This window comes from Cygnus atratus, chromosome 3, assembly GCF_013377495.2.
Source record: "Cygnus atratus isolate AKBS03 ecotype Queensland, Australia chromosome 3, CAtr_DNAZoo_HiC_assembly, whole genome shotgun sequence".
Taxonomy (NCBI): Eukaryota; Metazoa; Chordata; class Aves; order Anseriformes; family Anatidae; genus Cygnus; species Cygnus atratus.
Window position 1 is genome coordinate 74242862 of NC_066364.1, and position 24710 is coordinate 74267571.

The 24710-nt window shown below is 36.1% G+C and overlaps 1 protein-coding gene across 5 annotated transcripts in view; it reads right to left on the reverse strand.

The window, feature by feature from the left end:
* PDE10A (phosphodiesterase 10A) overlaps window positions 1-24710 on the reverse strand; it is a 187103-nt gene that overhangs the window by 70933 nt on the left and 91460 nt on the right. For all 5 annotated transcript variants that reach the window (XM_035538405.2, XM_035538406.2, XM_035538403.2 and 2 more), the window contains exon 3: window positions 8930-8958. In XM_035538405.2, coding sequence (XP_035394298.1) covers window positions 8930-8958 — 29 coding nt within the window. The remainder of the gene's footprint in view (window positions 1-8929; window positions 8959-24710) is intronic.

Genomic DNA, 24710 nt, shown 5'->3' on the forward strand with positions numbered 1-24710 from the left:
CTGATGTTACTAAAAGATAGTAGCCTCATAATACATACGGTTGTAATAAGGCAGATTTCTATTACTGACAATTTGTGAATCCACAACTGGCCAGATGGACAAATTCTGTCCAGTTTCACAATTAAGTAATTCTACAACTTAGATCAGTCACCAGCAAGGAATTACTCCGTCATGCTGTGAAATGTTTTTGATTTTTATAACAGTGGAGTGAAAGAGGTTTATTTATTTGGTTTTAGGTGGATAACCACAATATGTTTGGTTGAAAAGCCACAATACTCATTATGAAACCATATATTTAAACATTGAGTAAGTCATAAGCAAACCATGGTACAAGCACTATTCAGTGTAGTTACTAACACAGATCTGCATGTATTTGCTGTCACACTTACTTTAGGAAAGTAATTCCTTAAAGGAAAATTCAACCCACTCAGTGGAAAAAAAATATTTATTTGTCATCAGATTCTTTTTTTTTTTTTTTAATTTCTTATGGTAGTTTATTTTGCACTTTAAACACTCAACTCCCTTTAATTAATCCATTCTTCCCATTGCTGATTTCCTTCTAAAATTCAGTGTCTACATGTATTTTGGTATATTTAGTGTAAACTTCTGCATTTTGATGGCATTACATTAAAACAATTCAAGTGAATTAGAAAATGGTTTGACACTATCATACCACTACGTTACTGGCATCATCATGTTTCTAATAGTTGCATACATCACAATGCTATGAAAAAACTAATAATTTAATAATTAAGAGAGGAATCATGTTATAAGTATTCATATTTAAAAATAATAAATAGAAAAGAAGAAAGTTTTTAGAGGATTTGTATAAAAATATTTCTATGGTTATTTGTCTTTAGAAGGTTGTGGTGCAACAGAACACAGCATGCAATGATGGATGATCTAAGAATAATGCCATGTCTTGTGTCTAAACAAAAAGGCTGAGCATCACAAATATTTTATTGCATGAAAAGAGATACTGAAATATCATAGAGTGAGATGAATTTAATGCATTCACTCTGAATAATTAAGTCATAAAAAAGGCAAGCACACAATTTAATATATAAAGAAAATTTTATCTATGACAAACTGCAATGAAGATTAATGCACATGCTTTTACGCTTATAGCGAAGCTGTGCCAAAGGCACTTCATGATACTGCAGAAAAGAAAAAGCCCTTCTGCTGCAACAAGAAGGCTTCAGTAACAGAGCATGGGGTCAGTAAGTACAATTACAATCCATAAGTTTATCTGTTTCCTCTGTAACTTCCTAGACTGTTTTTTAAATAGCAATTAGAAGTTGCTTTATAATACTTATTCCTACTAGAGAACACTTTCTCTAAATCAACCACCACTAGTTGCCACAATACAAACATTTCCTTTTACAGACTTCATAGCGCATGACGTTATCACAAGCTAGGAGGAGTTAGAACAAAAGAACAGCTGGATTTCCATGTAACATGTAAAGGGATGGCCAAATGTACTTTGGGGATGCAAAATTGCACTGGATGTGGATGAGGAAAAACCCTGCAAAAGCCACAAAACATGGGGAAAAATTAGCCATAGACAGAGAGTTGATGTTGCTTATTTTTCATCTGCAGTTTGGGTATCTTGGGCTGGTTTCAGAGAGAATCACAAGACAGAGCTCTTTGTCAACTGATGCAGAAGGCCTCTAGCTGACCACAGGGCTATGAGAGCCAGAGGAGTACTTCTTTCTGGGAGTTGGCTGTAAGGTCCTGTTTTGCTACAGACTCAATAGGGCAGGAGAGCACAGTTGTTTTCCCCAGGAGAATGGAGAAGGTATTGACCTGTCATATCGGTATGCCTTGGAACCTGACTTCTGGGAAAGCAGGAACCAATCCTTGGTCACGCAAACATTTTCTTGAACATTTTTAAGGCTCCAGGCCCACCCTTATGAGTATTACCAGACTGAATTGCAGAGAGCAATGGGAAATCAATACAGCTCCTCATAATCAGTGCTTCTCGTCCAATCTCTGGTCCCAATCTGCATAAGAAGTAAAGAGATGAGGGACACGGCCTAACCCTCACCACTATGCAGGCCAGCTGGACACTGAGCATACAATGAGGACACAGCAGGTACTGAAAAAGCTCATGATATGCATGCTGCATCCACTGCCACCCTATCTGTTTGCAAGGCACTCTAGAGGTGCCAAAGGGCCTGCAGCATCGATGGGTGTAGGCTACTCTGTCCCAAGATACTTTGAAACTGAGGTCATAAATGTAATGAGATATCTAAACAAACTGTTCAGGTAAGAAGATCCTAATCCTCTTCCAGGAGTTGCTGTTGGGAAAAGCAGAGACTCGATAGCCATTGAAGGGTGCTAAATCACTAAGAACAAAAGAGGTACCTGGACCAGGGAGTTTGCATGTAGGCATGGGAATATAAAACGCCTATTCTCTCTTTGGTTACACAGGTAACACCTCAGATAACCAGCTAATATTTCATCAAACCACTTTAATTAATCTCTCAATTAACAGGTTAAAGACTTGAAGATTCTGCACAATGCTTCATACAAGACAATGTCCTTAGGCATGGACTGGATTTCATTACAAACATTTAAGTTGTGAGATCTGAAACGTGACTGGAATCTGTACCCAAACTTCTTCAGTCTTCTCTTTACACTGACAACTATCCCCTTTCTCTGTGAAGCTTGCTATAGGAACTAATCATCTGCTAAACCCCAAACAACAGCTCCTCAAAAATTTGTTCCAGGAGCAAGTTTTCATTCCTTTAATACTAAAGTCTCAGCAACAGAAGTGTCATCAGGGAACCGATCCACAATTCAAATCCACTCTTCAAATGAAAAAGTGCGTTCATTTGCAGTCTTAATGATCTAAACATTTCCTTGACATTTGACTGAGATGTCAGTCTGAACTATTTTATGCTAGATATGTTCATTCTGTGTCAGAGGCATAAAAAGACTGGTCTTACATGTGTAAGTTGTCAATGTCATTGCTACCTGCTTTATATTAAAAATAAATAAACAGATAGATAGATAAATCTAACAACAACACTTTTTTACTCTTTGAGAACAAGTACCGCAGTCACAAAAAACAAAATACATAAACTGTTTGATGTCTTCTGTGGAAATGCATCACCTTTCCCTTCCTTTCAGGTAGCATTATGGAAAAATAATAATAATAAAAACCCAAGAAAATAAAGACAAAAGCAGATGCACAGTTGGCACCCTGATTTATTAGCCTCACTCTATCTAATATTCCAGTTGCTTTCGTAACATAGATCCCTAGTCTTCTTCAGGGAAGATCATTAATGCTCAATTACTATAGATTTTTAAAAGCGCTACAGTATATCAGTTAAATAACTTTGGGACCATTAGTTTATTTGTCCACACAATAAACATACTTTTAATCTGAACTGTATTCTTGCCCCCTCCCCTTACCAGAAGGTAGGAGGGAAGGAGTGAATGAACAGAGAGGAACATAACGGTGACCAAATGCAGTCCCTTGCAGGCACTGGCAGTCTTGTAAGAGACGTCTTGTTTAAGAGTACTTAAAATATTCCACGTTACTGTACTTTACTATAATGATTAACAAGTATCAGACATCTAATTTACAAACAACAAAAAAAAAAGGCCAGTCATGTAAGTATCACAACAGTTATTTACTTTTTTAAGTGTGAGAAATGAAATACTGATTTCATTTTAGTTATAGTACTGTTACTGCATTTCTGATAACCAATGGGTATAATGAAAGAAATATTTGTAGAAAAAGACAAAATATTTAATTAAGCCAACTAATAAGGTTGGGAAAATGACATATACTTTTATTTAGGTCATTGCTGTGTGTATGCAAGTTATGTGGTGTACATCTTTCATGTGAATGTTTATGTGTACATCTACCTTCTGTAGGCCCGGCACTTTCACAAACTGCAAGATTTTGCATTGTTTAGGTGCACCGACAGCTAGTTCACATCTTGTGTAGAAACTGATATTTCTCCTTTGGGGCATGGTTAGCAGAGATAACTGCGGCCCAATAATGATGAAACATGTCTACACTGCACATGTGAAGAACTAAAATATGGGTCTGGACCTCACTCGAAAAAAGAAGAGGAAAACCACAGAAAGGGAATAAAATTGCTTGCTTTCTTCAAGGTAGAAATGCTGAGCCAAGGATGTCAAATCCTCAGACTGAAAAATAAAAGTAGAGAGAATGTGGTAAGGAAGCTTATGGTACAGAACTGGCTTTCAAAAGAGCAGTGCACTTGGAGAGGATGCTCAGAAAAACCTCTCAGCTCCAAAAAACCAAGAGAGGTAACTAGGACTGGCTCAAGTAACCAGTTTGGTTTAAACTTGGACATTGGAAAGCAAGAACTTACAAAGAGCAGAGTTAGCTGAAGTGATTAATTTTAATGCTTATACATAGCCTCAGAGAAAGCTGCTTCTACACGCATTTGTCTGACGTCTATTCTTCTTGTTTTGACTGGAGAGAACATGGGTTATAACTTGCTCAGTAAATAAAGTTCGCCATTTCAGTACCATACACAGGTATTTATGAATTGTTTATTCACACATCAAATGCCGTTCATGACAAAGCCAAAGAGGGGAAAATATGAAATGACAGTTGGCAGGAAGGCCCTGTTATTATGTCAAAAGATGCAAAAGAGCTCTCACTATGCACAGAAAGGGTTCACAGATATTGAAGGCACATATTTCCCAGCCTTTTTACGTAGCTGATTTTCAAGCCCTTGAGAGACAGTGAACATCTTACTAGCAGAAACTTCTTGTCAAATAGCCCCTATTTGCAGGCATCCCATTCAAATCTTTCCATCAACTCCTTCCCCATTATCAAATTGTAACACCAAAATATTGCTTCACTAGTAACAGGAAAAATACATAACAAAAAGCAAAGGCTTGGCTTAAAAGAACAGAACATTATGATTATATAGAAGTAACCATATAAGCTGTGATTAACTGTAAAGCTCATAAAACTGCATATCTTAATTATATCACCCCTCTAGATTATATAATGCAATAGCATAATGTCAATTAACAGCTTAATTTTAACTTGACAGGGCTGAATACAGCTCCTGTTCTTAAAAAGCTTTTTATAAAATCACGTTCTCTCCTAATAGTTGACTTGTGAACACTCTAGAAACATCATGTGCAAAATTAAAAATAAACTTGCTCATTTTCCTTCCACTGTTGCTCATCACTACCATAATATCCACAAGACTTTCCCTATTAAAAATAAAATATCAGCTTATACAAGCATCTTCTTCTCATTACAATGGGTGCAATGCCATTTGTATCTAAAGGCTGAGTATATGTTTGTTCTAGTTTTCCCAACTTTTTGATTAATTCATTGCAGTATTCAGTTCTGGGACAGTAAAAAAAGGCTTAAATATACAATCTTTAGTAAGGAAATCCTACAAAGAACAAGCTTGCTTTGCCAATGTATCATAAAAAGCCTAAACTTTTGTTATCAGTTGCACAGTGGAGATGCATGCAATTATTGCAACTGTTCACTGAAAACATACTCGCTAATTCTGTAACTGTCAGTGACACACTGTGCTGGGTGCTAGCTGTGCCAAGGCAGCTGTCAAAAGCTCCAAGTCCAAAAACGGGAAAGGAGAGGATTAAAGTATTATTCCTGTTTCCAAGAATAAAGTACTGTAAATGAGCTAGTCACTTGCTAGGTAATAATTTTCTGGTGTTTATATGGCAAACCTGCAAAGTGAATTGCTGTTGGCATCACCAGAGTTTACAAAGCATAGGTACTTGCCAAAATGCAGTTTCACTAGAAGTATTGTTCAAGTAAACATGGAATGGAAAGTCATTAAGCGAAATGAACAACAGCTAATTTCACTGTGATCGTATCAGGAACATGAAGTATTTTTCTTTAAACTTCAGAATCTGAGGTACAAAAGAGCACATAGTGATCATGGGAAACTTAACAGCACGTAGAACAAAATCCTGGCTATAGTTCATGGAGGAAAGGGGTTATTTTTGCCAACTCAAAAGAATAACATGTCTCCAGCATGCACTGTTTTCACTAATACCATCAAAGAAACACATCTTTGGTCTAGATATACATGAATAGATATGCACTTAGTGCCTAAACTCATATTCCTCTATTTTCTTTTCTTTAGCAGATAAAACAGGGAAAGCAGATTACAACATTCAGCTGGAGCTTCCTTGATTAAAATAGCTCAATAGTTGGTTTCCTTTCTGCCCAGAAAACCACTTCTGTAGCTAGGACAGGATCAGCCAGCACACATCTGCACAATAAGTAAGCAGAAAATGCTCAGCATTTCCAAGGAGGTTCCCAAATACTATATCACATGAAAAGGAGATTCTGTCCTTAGTTACACATATTTCATAAATACTGGAATCTAGAATAGAGAAAAAAGTTCACAGGTTCACTGTTTGGTCACAGATGCTCATGAGCTATTTTGTAACCAGAATATTTTTCATGCCAAACACAGCCTACAGGAATCAGGAAATCACTTTTTTTTCTCCTTCACCCCACTGGCCAGTAGTTATGTCAAGCCAATTTAAGTTATCTTTACATACAACTCCTGATCATCAAAATATTGATGACATTGCTATTATTGCTATTGGTAGACTAGTTTTAAAGATAATAAATCTATTTTGAAAAGCTTTTTTTTTCTTTTCTATTCTATAAATCTCAAAATGAATAATTACTGGAGGTTTTCTCCTATCTTCTTGTTTCAAAAAATGCAATGCAATAATGATATCTGAGACTGCTACTCTATTTTGACTCTGAGCTTCTAAAAATGGCAAAAGACTAAAAATGCAATTCCTACAACTACAAGATTTTTCAAAACTCACTCAAATTTACAAGTGTGAAACTACACTAAATACCCTTGAAAATACTGAAAATTCCTTTCAATAATTCAAGAAGTAAGTTTTTGTTTTGTTTTCTCAGAAGTGCTAGACACCATTCATCCTATTGTAGTTTGCTAGATAAAAGAAATAAAGGCAAATAAATGGCAAGTTCAGTATTTAGAGCCTCTAGAATAATCCTATAATCTTGTATGTTTGTAAATAAAAAAAGTGAGGCTTTTCTGGAAGAGTAAGGGGTTAGATAAATTTAATTAAAAATATCTTCCCTCCAATTTAATTCTATCATCCTGTGTAAGCACAACAATAAAAGCAACTGAAGAAACTGATGTCAGCATATGACTATGAACATTTTAATGTTTTTACTCTTGCCCAGTGTTGAACGATGGTGTGCAGAAAGATTCAGCTATGCAAAACACATGTTTTCAGCATATTTCTATCCTGGTTCTTTACTAATACAACAATTTTAAACTATTTGGTAATTTAATTCTGGAATAAAATTCTTTTCACTAGGCTTGACTTTTGCTTCCCTGTGATACAGATAAAATTTTCATCTTGACATTTTCAGGAATTAAAAATTAACAGTTAATGACTTTAAAACTCATTAATTCTTCAGTCAACATTAACATGTCTTTTTCTCTGAAAAAAATTACTCATGTACAGCACTTTCCTAATTTAAATTCTAATTTATGTTCAGATTTCAATTAAACTGGCATCTGTTTGAGCCACTGTTGAAAAAAAAAAAAAAAAAGAGAGAGAGGAAGTATTACAATGGTCTATATTGTATTATTCAAAAATGCTGTAAACTAAAAAATGTGTCCATATGAGGTATGGTGCATTACTAAGTGCCAATAGGCCTTCACTCAACTGCCATAACTGCTGAATACTAAGAAACTAGTAGGGGTTACCAAAATGTGTTATAAATTAATAAACAACTAAAGCATTCACTTTTGCCTACATTCTCTACACCATGGAGAATCCATATATCCATAGCATATCAAGTATATGGAAAACTTCTGCTTGCGTAAACTTATTCTAGGCATCATTCAACCTCTTTTTTTGCAGTCTGGTAAGCAGTGAACTTCAGTTCCCTCTTAGGCTAGCCTTCAGCACCCAAGGTTACCAAAGCGAAGTTCCCACTACCAGTCTGTTTCTATTTCTTCCATACCCCAGGGTTTTCTAAACAACTTTACTGAGAGCAGGACACCCAGCCTGCTTTTGCAGACATTCAACCAGCCTTATTTCTAATACTTCTCTGATAGTCTTGTATTTCTCCTGGGAACATGAGATAGTTTATGCAGGAAGTTCAAGAGGAAGAATAAAACAAGACTATGATTCCACATCACAATGCTGCAAGTGGCGCTCTACATGAAAAAATATCTGGACACTTCAGGCTGACTGGACACATCTGAGGGCAGCAGATTGTCCTGTACTGATCTTTTGTCATCCCCTAGCAAAAGCATTGGTTTCTAACAGGTTCCCCTAATTAGTTCTCATCCATGGACTGAGATTCTGCAGGACACTGTGTCAATCACATGTAAGACTAGAGTCAGGAATTCACTACTGAATATGCATTTTAAGATTTTACATTACTTTTCATATAGTACACTGCAAAATATTTCAAATTAAAGAATTGAGCTGATCTGTACCATAACACATCTCAAAGGGAATAATTAGATAGGACATACTCCTTCATTTGTTTCCTCTTTTTATGCATACCATCTCTTGAGGCAGTAACACTGATTAAATAGTCTGCAGTTATGCCTAAATTCAAAGTCCTGTAATTTTCCTGCTTTCTGTAAAGCACCTTTTTAAAACTGGATCACAAAAATAGCACTGAGAAATAGAAATTTGTTAATGCAAAATACCCTTTAATTTATTTGCAGGCAATCAAGTGTTCTTAATATTTATTTTCCTTCTTAACTGTTCTGTAGTCAGTCAGTACACCAACTTTTTCTCCAGAGATCCAGTTTGTACAGGAAATAGAGTAAAACCTTGATCAGAGACTGCATGAAAATCATCTCAAGTGAACAGTGGGCCTCAGAGATTACACTACTTTCTAGAGGGGATGGGGAGCAGCACTTACCCTGCTGACTTCTTTAGGAGTTGATTCATCTAAGAGGAAACAAAACAAACAATTAGGCACTCCTGGAAGTTTCTAGAGTGAATGAACAACAAGATACTCTGCTTCAAATAACTGGTACACTGCTGTACAATATTTTTCTTGCATAGTTCCATAAAGTAAGTGTAATCTAGACTGGTGTGTATTTACAATGCTAAACTCCAAGATCTAAAAATTAATTATAATTAGGTTAAAGTATTCAAGAATTCTGTGCTGTCTTAATACAAATACAAAGTTTACTATATTTCATAAGTCAGTTCACTGGCCCACTAAACAAGAAAGTACTGTATTATTCTCCTACTTTTATATTCCAACTCAGTAAGACAATTGCTAGCATTCCACAGTATGAGAAGTTAAGGCTCTCTGCTAACAGATATACCACCAATGTCCTACATATAAGAGCAAATTAGTGAGTAGACTGAGACTTTCTGTTCCCAAGACAAAAGATGCTATTCCTGTCAACTTCTTTAAATGTGGAAAAAAAATATCCTTGTGACCATAAGACTATAAGAATATAACCGACTTCAATACATTACAATACGTATAATACGTTAAAAACACACAGATTACAGGCATATATATGCTACTATGTTTTTTTCTTCAAATGCCAACCATCATGCATTTTTTTGTAATTTAAAAATGCACTGATCAACACAGGTACAATAACAGAGCATGAGCTAAAACATTGCACAGTATTTCTGAAAATAAAGGGAAAGCAGTTACACAACAAGAATACATCTACCACAGGAAAAGTTTCTAACTTCCAGTTCAACCACACCAAAAGTAGCTTAAACACACTCTTACCCTCCAGTTTTTTGTTTGTTTGTTTGTTGTTTTAAACTAGTGCCACAGTCCTCTGACATTTACAGTATTCTCTGAGTTCCACAGCTGAAATACAACTGATGAGAAAAAATCTCTATTTTATTTTGAATCTGCACATTTTGAATTTCATTTGATGCCTTCTATTCACCTTATCTTCAGAGCCTATGATTCTACAAATCTGTCCAACAAGTCCTTCTTTGCTTCACACCCTACCAAAACTTTTCCTGGCTTAAGAGTTCTGCCTTGCTTTGCTGCCACTCGTCACTGCTGCTCTCAATGCTCCTGCACCTCCTCCAGTACCACTACTTCCTTCCAGGACAGGAAATCCACAACTGCAGATGATACTGCAGCTGAGGAAAACACAACAGAGACAAATAGAATGGCACAGAGATGATTTAGGGGCCTGTTTTCTAGTTGAAAGAAATAATTCCAAACATTTTCAGATATTTATACTTTATAATACCAGTATCTCTCTCCAGAGTGCTAATAACTAAGAGCCCATTAATGTATATATAAAATTGCAAACATTTTCCCTCAAGTTCAGCAGTCAGCATTTGTCAACATTAACCCCATCAGTTGTGTTATCTCTCCGTTACTCCATGCTTTTACTATCATGAATAACTTCATACTAAAAAATATATAATTTTTCAAATTTCATTTAAACTTCCTTCCTTACCCAAATCATATATGTATATACTCAAAATCACAGGTACAGCATGCTGGTAATCCACTAGTGACCTCCCTCCGGTGGAAAAAAAATAATAATTTATTGCAATATATCTGCTAAAATAACTACCATCACAATCTCATGGCTTTCACATCATTTTGAGACCAAACTGCTACTGCAATTTCCAGTGATAGATAGAGGATAGATTAAATGCACTAAATCTAAAGCTAACTACACAGTATAAAAGTCTCATAATCTCCATTTGAGGCATGATAAACAAATTTCCAGTGCTCTAACATCAAAAAGCAACTAATAATTTCATATTTTTAGAAATCCTTGACAATGTAATTTCATAGGCTTAGAAAATTTTACAAATACCCAACACGATGACTCCCATACATACACAATATTGTGCTTTGATTTGTATAACATGAGACACCCAGGTGTGACTCCTGCCCTGCAATTCACAGTTAATTACTTTACTAGAAATAAAAGAATCATTATATTAAGAAGTTATATAAAGGTAACACACGAAGCAGCCATGTGGGTACCCATTTTGCAGGGTACAAAACATGAAAATGGACAGATGGTCATTATGTCAAAAAACTTTCAATTTCTTTCTGTGAGGAAATTAAAAGAACTACACTAACAGATCAGAAAGGAAAATATAATACCTAAAGGTACTCAATAAGGACAAACTTCATGGAAGGATTAGCAAAGACAATACCTTTTCAGAATCAAAAAGATAAAACCTATATGCCATTCTTTCTCTTTCAGAAGAAACATAAAAAGTGTTCGGAAGGTTTGGTATTAGATCTCCACAGGTGAAGTTTGCTATTCAGGGATTATTAATGGAGGGGAAAAAAAATGAAGACTTTCTTATGGGAAGGAGGAAAGTAAAAAATAGAGGGAGAAAAGGAGAAAAAAAAGGCATCAAATACTACATTAATACATCTAGATGCAAGTTAAACTTCTAACACGATAAACTAGAAAATCATCTAATACATTCAAAGAATCCAAAGGCCTAATTAAAGGCCAAAAGGCCTCCTTTTTTTTTCTTTTTTCTTCCCATAGTAAGGGAAGAAACGTGACCTCATGAATCTTAAGTGTACTGGATCATTTTTCTGGAGCAAAGGTGCACACAGAGTGACTGGATGCTCACACACCTCCATGCTGATACCCATATGCTGTATTTTTGTCTGTACAGGGACTCCACACTGTAGGCTGTGGCAAAGCCCTTATGGCTATTTTATACCAGCTAAATACAGGGAAACTCATTGAAACAGCAGATTTCCCACAAATTACTTTATTAGTGAGCTCCCCTAGCCAAAATATGGATTAGTTAACACATTTTATGTAGTCATATGTATATGTATGATATATAGTATATGTGTTATATGTAAGTATGTATGTACAGTTATTTTTTTTTTCAAGAGTTGATCACTTTGTATGTGAAACGATCAAGAACAATATTAGTGCATTCAGAATGCCAGAACAAAATCATACACATTTTTGGTACTCTGTGTTAATAATTTTTCAGGTATCAAAAAACATTAACATGACACTCTTAATTTCTACGAACTGCAATTTTGCTGTGGGGTGATGGGAGTAGCTGGGAAGAGCACACAACGCTAGCCAGAGGCAATTTTGTGATCCGGAAACACCAGGCACATGTCAGTAACTGAGCAGAAGACCATGGTTTAGCTGGCGTTAGAAACTGTTACATTCATGTCTTGCTAATTTGAGCATAAATGCTCACTAATACCATAACTGGAAAAACAGGAAACTGTAGGGAACAGAACTAAATGTCAAGGGTTTCCCACCAAGCACGCAGACCAAAACCCTTGTGCCAGCAATGATATCCATCTTGCCCCACAGTGAGCCGGTCCAGTCCACTAACACTACAGGAAATGGTTCACTTTCTAAACTTTCAAAACCAAATAACTGTCTTACACCATAAAAATAAAGTTATGCTCTGTTTTATCTTGACAATTTTGCAAATATGACTATCTTAAACGGCCTCTTCAGATACTAGTGACATCAGGACAAGTGTATGGAAGACTGAGAAGAGTTCCATGATAAGATTTGGGTTTTAAAAACAAGATTACAGAATCACAGAATCATCTAGGTTGGAAGAGACCTCCAAGATCACCTAGTCCAACCTCTGACCTAACACTAACAAGTCCTCCACTAAACCATATCACTAGGTTCAACATCTAAACGTCTCTTAAAGACCTCCAGGGATGGTGACTCAACCACTTCCCTGGGCAGCCCAAATTGCAATTTAACAGCCTTTAATACCTCAGCTTTGCTATCTATACAATTATAATCCACATCTGGACACCACGCTAAATATATGCGTGATAATTGGTATGGTAATTAAAGGCAGCATCCATCCAAGAAAGCTTCCATACTAAACCAAGAAAAGCAAAATCGTAATATGCAGAAAGCTTGGTATTTGGCACAATATACACAGTGAAGGTTTGGTGTGGGTTCTGATTATCTTTTCTATCATGGGGAAAAGGGAGAAAAGTTAAATTGTGTAGTATTTCATGCAAGGGAAAATCAAGTTAGATTTGGCACATACAAAATCTCATTTCATGTACGTATTTCTGTGCACATTTTTTACTTTTTAAACAAAGGTGAATGAATGTCCAAGAACTGTAAGATGCTAAGACAGAGTAGTCACAAAGTTGACTTAATTCAACATCTCAGATATGATATTCTCATGCATTTATCAAGAAAAAAATATATATTTCTAATGCCCAGGAACATCCAGTTAGATTTATCACAGGAATCTCTTTCAGAAAAACAATACTGTACTTTCTCTTTGGTCTTATGCAGCTCTTTGTTCTATGTAGTTAAATATTACTGCAGATACACCATCGTTGATGATTACAAACAACTTCTTAGGATTAATTCTGTTTATGAGATCCCAGATAGCTGTACAGTCACATTTTCCCAAGGAATGTTTTCCCACACAGCAGATGTCAGATTGACCTAATAATTTTTCTCTTAAAAAATTGCTTTAGGCTTCTTTTCCTTCAGCTAATAAGACACAAGTTGTTTTGAATGCAATTAGACCAGCGTAAATATCTTTGCTGCTTTTTTTCCATGAGAAGTGACATACACCCGTATGTCAATAAAAATTCCACATCAGTAAATGTAGACCAACTAAAGACTACTCTGAGAACCATGAAAAGCAGTTTACTAGGTTTAATTTAATTCTTTCTTTAGAAGAATAGCATCAGATTTTTTGGTCAGTCAATTTTAATTCCAATTTGCATTCTTATTTTAGATGCTTTGCATTTGGTATCTCATGCCTCCACTGGATTTGCAAGATCTTTTGAAGACACCTAAACTGAGGATGTTTCCTAAAGTGACAGCTATCATATGCCCATAATTGACATGTTAAAACCATCATTGAAAAATATTCTTGCTTCTTAATGCACAATCTCACCTACAGCATCTAAACAACTCTCCTGACATTCAGCTGTCTGGATTTATGTCACAATTCAGAAGCACTTGTGAATATTTAATAGACAAACTGAATTAGACAGTTTGTTTAGACATAGACTTAGACATTAAAAGGGAATAATCATTAATATTGATCTGTTGTGCCACACAAGGTTTCTTTCCTTGAAGCAGGACAAAACATGAATTCAAGCTTCTTGACATCAACAACAAGATCAACATAAGTTCCTGAAAAACAGGTCAAAGGGATGGGCAGTTCATCCTCTTTCTAAAAACAACAAGCTAACATGGATGAGAAAGTAAAAAATCCTGAACGAAGACTTCATTGCAGATGGTAGGGAGAGAAACATGTTTGTCAGGTGTCCTACACTCTTTTGCATATAAGCAAACAGGGCATTACACAAAGTAGGAGCTAGGAGACAGCACGTTTGACTTCATTAAAGACAAAAAAACGTTTGGAAGCTCAATGTTTTCTATGACCTTAGCCCTCATGGAACTGATGAAACATTTGGAACAATTTGGCTGGACAGCCTGATCTGGCCAGTACATTTCTAAAGGACTGTCTTCTGAAAGTATATGTTGCGAGAACAGAAAGATTCAAATTTTGTTCATTTCTGAAATTGCTTAGCCATGCAACGCATACTGATAGTAGCTCTGCACTTTCGATATCGACAGACAAGAAAATCTCCACTATATACTTGATGTGAGAATTTAAGCTAATCTAAGCAGTGTATTTCTGCAAAATGATGAGAAGAAAAATTGCTTTATTGTTAACATGCTTCCTTTCTCCCTTGCTTAAATGACTGGATGATGGATGTACTTCTGAACTTGTGGAATGATTTCTTTCCCACCTTAGCTGAAGTAGTTTTGTAAAATTCTGTAAAAGTTTCTCAGGTTGAATACACCTCAGCAAAAATCATGTTGGAACCTGGTCTCTGACCACTAGAAAGAAACTCAATAAGAAACTAGCAGTGAAGTTCTTCACCAAGAGAGTCCACAATTGTGTTTTAAGGTCATTAGCCTATGACTTCAGATCCTATTCAACATGACTGTTGAATGAAGACATTGTTAAATCATTTAGCTCATCTGTCTTATCAGTCAATGAGCTGCAATCATTGTTTATTACTGGAATTCAGCCACTAGACAATGGGCTGAAGAGCATGCATAGCAATTTAGAGTTTTTTTGTTTGTTTGTTTGTTTGTTTTTTCCCCATGCTTATCAGTTTACAAGTACATTTTCTTGGCTATATCTACCACTTTTCTTGCCTGATACTGCTTTGTATTTGCTACACTAGCTGTTGTAGGCAGCCTTCTTTAAAATTGATTGCAAGTCTTGCAAACATGTTGGGTATAGGAAGTCTCTCACCCAACAGTAATACAATTTCTGTATTACTCTTATTACATCAAACTTGAATTTCTCCTATTTTTTGGCCCCAGAGGATGCTGCTCATTTCTGAGTATCCTCGAAGTTTGCTGCTATTGCTGTATCTCAGGAACAGCATTAACACAACTAAGCTGTTCTCCCACTTCTGAGCAGAGCTGTTCCTTCACTTTTTACTGTTTCAAACATACTGCACAAAAGTTGAAGCTTTTTTTTTTTTTTCATTCAGCAGGTGTTTTCAATGAGATGGAAAAAATTACATTGCTGTTGGCTGTAATGCTACTCAGACATATACCTTAGGCAATTCCATTGAAATCAATAGAACTGCTACAGCATGCATTGCAAACCAGCAATGCTTTTATGTGTTAAATGTCTCAGCATTCCTGTTATGTATAGTAATCCAGGGCTGAAGGGGATCATTACAAGAGAACGTTATTTGAAGCACTTCCCGCACTTCCCACAAAGCTCCAACAACCTGAGAAAGCCACACTGCATCTTGCCCATTGCAAGACACTTGGAAATTCTAAAAACATGTACTATCATATATACACTTTGGAACCTCCTGCAATTCTCAGGTTTGGCTGGTTCACATGTAGGCACATAAATGCCTCCTCATGACTGATAAGCTGACTGCAGGATTTCAAAGAAAGGCATTTCCTCCTACTTCCCCAACACCTGAATACAGCGCATCCTCCTCCATTCACAGCTGCACGTGGCAGGGCGCACAGCTTACTGCCATGAAGTTCCCATCCCTGGCATGGAGTGATGCCTCAGTGTTTTAGAGCCCAAATGGGCCAGGAAATTTGAGCACGTTTGAAGTTTATAGAGCAGGAAATACAGCACAAGGTTCAGTGACAGCAAGAGAATGTAATAATATTATACTTGTTATCAGCAAGCACATGTAAGCCTTGGGGGGGGGGGGGGGGGGGGGGGGGGAGTTAGCCAGACCCCGATATTTTTTTACTGTGGCTATACATTTTTACCCTTAATTCTTTCTATTTTGTTCTAATCCCTTCCTTTTTGCTTTCCATGGTTTCACCTCTTTCTGTTTAGAAATGTAGAGGGATATTTTTGTTGATGTTGGGGTTTTTGTTTGTTTTAGGGAAAAATATGTCCAGGTAATAAATGTGTAAAACATCACTCTCATGAAATTGTTTCATATTTTCAGATTCCAGAGTTCTTCTATACAGAAACTGAAGTTAAAAAAGAAACTCCTGCCTGCCTCCTTTTCTTGTTTCTGTCTCTCTGAACACACTGAAAACAAACATAGTGTCACTGAACTTTGCAGTAAAATCCTCAACATCTGCAGAAAAATCAAGACCGAGCAGTCTTCCTCTCTTTCAAACAGCTGACAAAAGAAACAAAAGAAAATGCCCCAGAGGAAAAGTTTGCTAACGTCAACAAGGGTAAAAGGATCATTAGCGCTTGAGATGATAGGTTACCACATGGGAGGGTGTAGTGATCCGGTGTGAAACATATTTACGTCAGGGAATCATTTCAATCCCTCAGAAGACACCCGACTGTAACTACAACATACTTACATTTGTATTAGAGATGCATTTTATTTATTTTACCCTGGAGACTGAAAACTGAGAAACTGAGAAAATGTTCAAATTAATCTTGATAATACTAAAGAAGAAGAAGTGACAGCATAAAATTTACAAATTAAGCCTCATTGCTTTTAGGAATTTCAGCTGATTTATTTGTAATCATAATCAAGCTCTCAGTGACTGTGTGTTGAGTGTTACAGAATAATGATGTGCAGATAATTCAGGATTTTGTAGTCTTTGAAAAATGACATGTTAAACTAACACGATAAACAGATTGGAACTAAGAGAAGATTGAACTATTTACTACTTATCAGTACCACCACTATGAGTGAAACATTTTGCTTACAAGGAGGAGACTGTTAGAACAAAAAATAATTATAACTTCAGTGAGTGTAAAGGAACAGAATATGTAACTACAAAATTATACATAGTTCTCTGTGAAAGGTAATGACAGTAGCATCTGAATTTCTAAACTACATGGTTTTACTATGAAAAGATTTATAATGACAGATAATGATAAGGCACAGGAATTATGCAAGAAAAATCAAAAAAAAATGAAATTTATCTTCGTGGCTGCTGCATAAAAATAAATAAATAAATCCAAGATACTTGTTGTGTTCAGTATTCTTGTGCTGGCACTTAAACAAATGCAAAATTTTAGCTCTCTGTAGTAGTAGATACAGTATTAAATATATTAGACCAGATTTAGAAAAGTTTTCAGGCAGCAACACATGCACTAAGTTTTCCAAAAAAATCTCTAAACAAGCCAGGCACACAATTCCTTGAAATAAAAAGTTAAATATCGCAAGAGTAGACAATGATTTACCACAGCTCAAGTGACAATGACAACCCATTAAACTGTGGGGACTCAGCCACTTGTGACCCTATAGCATGATAATGTAAAGCCTTCAGATCATGCTGTATGTAATGAATCTCTGGCTTAATGCCTGAAATCACTGATGAAGATTATAATATTGGACAGTGAGATTACTAAAAAGTAACATAAAAAAGCAACACATACCACTTGTTTCTGGCTGAAAACAAGAACTTTACATGTAAAATGCTGCTTACACACTGCCATTCAGTCTTGAATACACTTCAAGGATACCCCATGACAGCCAACATCAGATACTTGAGCACCAGAACACATTGCAAAGCTGTGGCACCTAACCTAAGTCCACACTCACCAGGAGTTATGTTCATTAAATACCTTGGCACACCAGCACTCAAATTACTCAGTCCTTTTATCCACAGTGGTTCTGTAAGAGATTCTATAAAAACTGATGGTCAGAAACCAGTCCTGAGTGGGCTGATGATTTTCTCATTTCTGAATATACCAGCCAGCATGTCCTCGTGCTCTGTTAGGTCAGCAAAACTACTGCACACCAACTTTAAGCACAGAAACTTTGGCACAGGCTCCAAAGAGAGAAGTGGCTGCACTATCAGGAACCTGGTTGAATGGTCAGCTCGTTTGTAAGGAGCTGACCATTCAACCATAGGCAAAGGAGGTATCTCCACAGCTGGGAACATGAGAAAGACTTGGTGACAGAAACCTCCCAATTTGCAGAGGTTGCAAGGCAAACATACCTCAGATACACACCCTTACAGGGAACCAATCCAATGGCAGTTTTGGGAGGAATTCACTGCTTGCAACCCACCTGACAGACAGAAATCAAGGAAAAGGGGGAAAAAATGTAGAAACATTCAAAAGAAAACTGCAAATACAAATGCACAATATTAGCATGAATGAAGAATTGGGTGTGTTAATGCAACACAAAATTACTTTCATGTGCTCTTTTATTAAACTAACAAAATGCAATGCAGATGGTAAATTAATTGAAATACTAATAAGAAATCAGGAAATATATAAAGAAATCAGCTGGGAAGCTAATAAACTATATCTAACACAGCAGTAACAGAGAGTGGAAGTACCACTTCTGTCAGTGGAATAAAGGGAACCAGAGCCAACTGTACCTCTTCAGCATGGCTGAAGTTCCCACCTGCTGGGATAAGGAGCTGTATCTATCTCCCAAATTGTCAATCTAAGATAACTACTAATGATCACACACTGAGAGCAGGCAACCAAGTGAGAAATCTATTCCCGCATGTATGAAAAGGGTAATTCATAATCTAAGTCCCTTCTCCCCATGCATTCAAAATAGTTTTGAAACAGTCATGATTGAGGAATCTCATATTTTGTCACTTACAACATTATTTTTCCCAACCTCCTTCATCAGGCCTGCTGTATAGTTCTGTCAACATCAACATGAGATTCTTACGTAAGCAACTACTACACAACTACCTGAAATAGGAATTTGGAAAAACAACCCAGTGATGCAAGTGCTCCAAAGACACTTTCTTTATATTCTGCACCTGCCTAGTTAAGGAACACCAGAACTACGTCAGACAATCTGCTTGAGTCTCACACCCATTTAGGCTTACATACAGGCCGTCTGATTTCCACAGACAATAAATGGTCAGAAGCACTGCTTTATTCATGAACTACCAGGGACCTGACCATTGTTTTGGCACCTGATTATACAATAGAGATATCAGCTTACAAAACTACACCAAAGAGAACAGTCTAAGAACCACACAAGCTAGTGGTTCAAAAGACAAATGGTAAAATAAGTAAACAAAACAAGATTGAAATGAAAAGAAGAGCCAAAGGAGAGATCTTCAAGGCAGCGTTGTAAAAGGAGGAGAATATAGGAGAGAGGGAAAGAGATGCTGGGATGAGTAAGAAGCTTGGACAAAGATGTCAGACACTACTAGCTATAATCTACTTTACTGAGCTCTCTAGGATAAATTTACTCTCTGCTATAGTAGCAAAAAAAAAAATTGTTTTTAAAAAGTAATACTATATATCAAAAATTAATTGCATCAAAAGAAAATAGTACACATAATACAGAAAGCAAGACATATAAAACTTATCCTTTTGCTTGCAATATTGTTCACGGTCCCTGTTAAAGAAAAACTGTAAACTTACATCTTAAGCTTTAAAAATACAGCTGACAGGAAAAAAAAAAGTCAGTTACTTTAATGTTCTTTGCCACTTTTTATAAAGTGAACAGATGGCATTATTAAAATTCTAGTAGAACAAAGTATTTATAAGTTCATTTGACAACACCAACTATACTAAGAAGACAATAATATTGCAGATAAAGCTGCAGGATTCAAAATAGCATAAAAGTACAAATACCGGTTATAAACCCACATTCATGAGTTAGTATATATTAAAAAAATAATTAATGCCAAACAAAACAAAAGTGCACATGAAATATACGAAAAGGGATAAAAAACTGCAATTTATTTTCCAGGGTCACTTCCAAGTTACTCCATGCACTCTAAACCTGAATTCTATACAAAGAATTTCAATTTAGATAGCCTATAAGACAGCTGAGAGGCAAAAGCCTGTTGGTTTTGCTACATTTACTTTTCTTCAAATATGTATGGAAAATTAATAGTACGATATACAATAAGTAACAATGAAATTACACTACAAATAATCCCCACAGAAAACTCACGCTTATTCTCAGAGGCAGTGTTCTGAGAAAACAAACAAAAGGTCAGCCAAATGCGTCTAGCGTGCATGTGTCAATGGTTTTAAATGTTGTGCCAGACTGGCTTATTTGATACCTGAGAGATGTTTTATTTGCTGTTCTCTTCCTCATCTTGAATTATTAGCCTACAAAGGACTCGCTTCAGAATTGCATGATTTTTAATTGTTTGTCTTTCTTCCAGCCACAGCAATGTCTCAACTCAGTAAAGTGGTATTTTCTAGCATTCTAATTTACTTGAAAAGATGCAAATTCCTGTCACCTTCAAAATGTGACAAAATGGGCTCACTATAAAAAGAGATAACTAGCACACTGAAAATTTAGCTTTCACTCTAAACTATTATATGTCCTTTCCCATATGTGCTGATTTATTCAGATATGCACCATTTCTCTGTCCACAATTTTTATTAGTAAAATCTGTATTTTAGCAATATTTATCTCCTTTAAGCACACTGTCCACTCTGAGTGTATTTCATCCATTCAATGTAACACATCATTCTTGGAAAGTCCTTACTTTGATATCTACAAGGCAAATGATTTAAAGAGGTCTCTATATTCAAAATGTGTGTTTTTCCACATTTTAAAGAATTGCGTGGACTTTTTTTTTCTTTTCTTTTGATGGGTATGTTATCCAAACCTTACCCACTGTTTTACCACCATATGCCTATTATGGAATAACCTACAACTGATGCAATCTATCAGTGAGAGTATTTGAAACTATTTCTTCCTGAAAAGCCGAAATGATCTAGAGAACAATTCCAGTGTGCAGCTCCCTGCCACCAGGAACACATTTAAGCCTGAGCTGCCACTGCTGTGCTCTCCCCACTGCCTCCTGATGGCACATGTTCCAGCCTCCTGTCTTTGCCCAGCACCAGCACGGGGCTGACCACAGAGGGCAAGGAAATGGTTCAGGCCACACAGTCACAGCCTGAACACCTTTTATTTTATTTTATTTTGTTTTTTGTATGGACTATTTTCAGCTTTGGTAACTCAGCGAACTGTAGAAATAATCTACAATTACATAAGCATGACAACTAAGGCAAGGGAAAGGATGGATATACACACCCAGGGATGGAAGCTGAGGGCAAGCAGCGCAGGCTTAGATCACGGAACTGTGGAACTATTTAGGTTGGAAAAGACCTTCAAGATCAAGTACAAGCATGACATCATTTCCTGAGAACCAAGAGGTGGCTACAGATACTACTTGAACAGACAGGACTTACTGGCATTTCAGTTTCTTAATGTTTGGGTTACTCAAGATTAGCTGGTGCCTACTGAAGGTGCCTGAAGTTCTGAAAGCAGCTAAGAAGGCATTAGAAGCTATCTTTGTTAAGGTGATGATGATGATGATGATTATTATTGAGCTTATATCACCTTCATATACGATAGTTGCATATTTCATTAAAAAAAAAAAAGAAAGAAAAGGATGCAATTATGGCTACCTTTAGGCAGGAGAGACTGACAAATCTCTTTAGAGAATAGTAGTGGTTGGAGATACGTCTATATTCAATGGATTCTTCCATTTAGAGGGTATGATGATCTATATTCATTTCTATTAAAATAGCTTCCTTTAGCACATTACTGAAAAGAGTAAGAATTTTTAATATCTTGTAGATATAGGTACAGCATGTAGAGAAACGCTTATGTAAGAATAATCTTTGAATCGTAGAATGTTGCTTTAAGATTCAAGATGAACACAGCTAAGTCACACCACCAAGAAGCTTCTGTTGATCCATTCTACAATTTAATGGTTTAGGACTGACTCCTCTGCTGAGAAGATTTTAAGAACAGTCAAAGAAGGGAGGGAATTAAGATTTAGAATTATTGTTAGCTTCCTGGTTTAGATTTAGTCAAATCTCAAGAAGAAAACAAGCACAGAGAAGAACTTGCTTTGACAGCAAAATGATTCTACAATTCTAATTACTTATTTCCACTGTATTGTTTCCTTTACTGCTTTCTTTTTCCATAACAATTCCAGGTATAGTGGAAAAAATGCAAACCAACTCCCTAATTTACTTTTGTTTGCTTGCCAGTTGTATTATGGCAATGAAATTGGAGAAAGCATGCCTACCATAGCAATGACAGGGCAAAAATGTGTCCATTATAAGGAAAATCACAGCCAGAGACTACAGTTTTTATAAACACAGTTTAGAAATGAAATGAGTCTATTATATTTCAGTTTTGGCTTGGGAGAAATATGACCTATGTGACTAGAGGAAATGTATTCCTGTGAATATCTAATGCAAAAGATTACCATAAAATAAAAAGCTATGACTGAATGTTTGTAAAGAAGTGGATGCAACCTACTGTGCAGTAGAAAGCAGAAAATAATAGCTGGCTTTCCAGTGGAAGGACTTGGCAGTCAGCCATGTGGTACAGACTGGATTCTGTCCCCCAAAGACACATTCATGTTGGTAACATATTGAGAGGTTGTTTAGAGTCTAGAGATTAAGAAGAATAATCTTTCAATTTAATCTATCACCTAGTTAATGCTAGTCATAACCATATTGGACATAATTTGATCCAAAGAAAACACATCACAACAAATACTCAAGCAGAATCATTTTAATGACAGAATTCTGTGTTCTACTAAACATTATTTTGTAACTCTGAAAACAAGCAAAAAAAATTCTTATTAAATGCTTCAGTTTCATTTTAAATATTGACAGTCACTAGACTTATTTCTTGTTCCATGCATTGTTTAGTAATAGAGTATCCTTTAATTTGACACATGAAAGGATTTCCCATAATGTTGAAACAAGTGAAGTATCTAACTGCAGGCATTCTTTTACAAATTCTATGTTGTCTGTTTAAGTTAACAGCTGATATTAATATAAAAACCAAAACCTATTACTTGAATTGCATATAGAACTGCTTATATTCTGGAAATTACGTTGTTGTTAAACCCAAAGAAACCCGGCCTCTGTAGCACATGACCTGATCAATCTACCAAGAGTTGGAAATGAAAAACAGCAAGAAGATGAAAAACAACCATAAATATTCTGCATTCGTTGGAATGTGTGAGGCATTAATTGAAAGGGACGAGTCTCTCAGACAACAACCAGCAATATATTATACAAGCCGCCCACCCTTTTTCTAGCCTAAGTCTATCTACTCCCCAATTTTGTCCATTTCTACCTATCCTATTCTACCCCAAAAGACTCAAGTTTCAGTACCTCAAGAAATCCTTAAAGAAAACTTTTGATAAACCACTTAATACTCTCATCTTTACTGGGAATGTAGCCAAGAATGTTTACAAAAAGCCTAAGTGGCATAAGTAGGTAAGTTGTTTTTTAAGCTTCTCTACTGACAGAGTAGCTCAGTTTATACATTATGCCACAATGCCTTTGAAACTCTTATCTTCAGAGCAGTAATTTTTCTAGTAAATATTAAACTCAGTGGTGGAAAATTTAGAAGATACTGAACTTGTACAAGGATGCTACGAAGTGAGGATTTACAAACTAGCTAGGAGGGTTCTTCAGGTACAAGTTCAGTACAAAAGACAGGAGTAAACACTTAGGTACTGTCAATTTCTTGAACACAACTATTCTTTGGATACAGTATCTTTTTTGGCCAGAGTCACCGAGACTTCATCTTCAGAAGAGTTTTAGAACCAAAGAATAAGACCTCTGTACCATCAGCTTGAAGAAAAGCATCACTGATCAGCACGCATTCTCCTGTGGTACTTCAATTTACCAAAAAGAATTCCAGATATATTTTCTCTGGAAAAAAAACATTATGCTCTTGCATAGGCCTAGACTTTTCTAGTAGAATTTATGAAACAGACTGTAGCTATGTGATTTCTTTCAGACTATGTGGATGTCAGTACTTAGAACAGAACATATATTTTGTGCAACTACTAGAAGGAAAAACAGATTAAATATGTCAAATGAAAGAAAATAATTAAATATTATCTCTCTTGCAAGTAATCAGAGGTATTTTCAAAGCAGAGGTCAGGGTGAGATATGACAATACAATTACTGGAAGGTCAGAACTGAAATTCAATACTGTTCTCCAGATTCCACATCTGTTTCCTCAGCAGAATGAGAGAAATGCAAGAGTTACCAAGTCAGTTTTCACTGATTCCTCCTCCAGCTTTGGATCTTGGATATGATCTAAAAACATTTCCAAAAAAACAAGTGGTATCTGATGCAAAAATCCAAAAAGCAAAAGATGTAGTCCTGTAGGGCCCTGGTAAGAATGAAGAAACTTCTGCCCTCTTTTTCTGGATTCTCCTTATGGAAGTGTGTGTCCTTGTCACTTACCACAGCAGGGGTTTTTCTTAACCCTT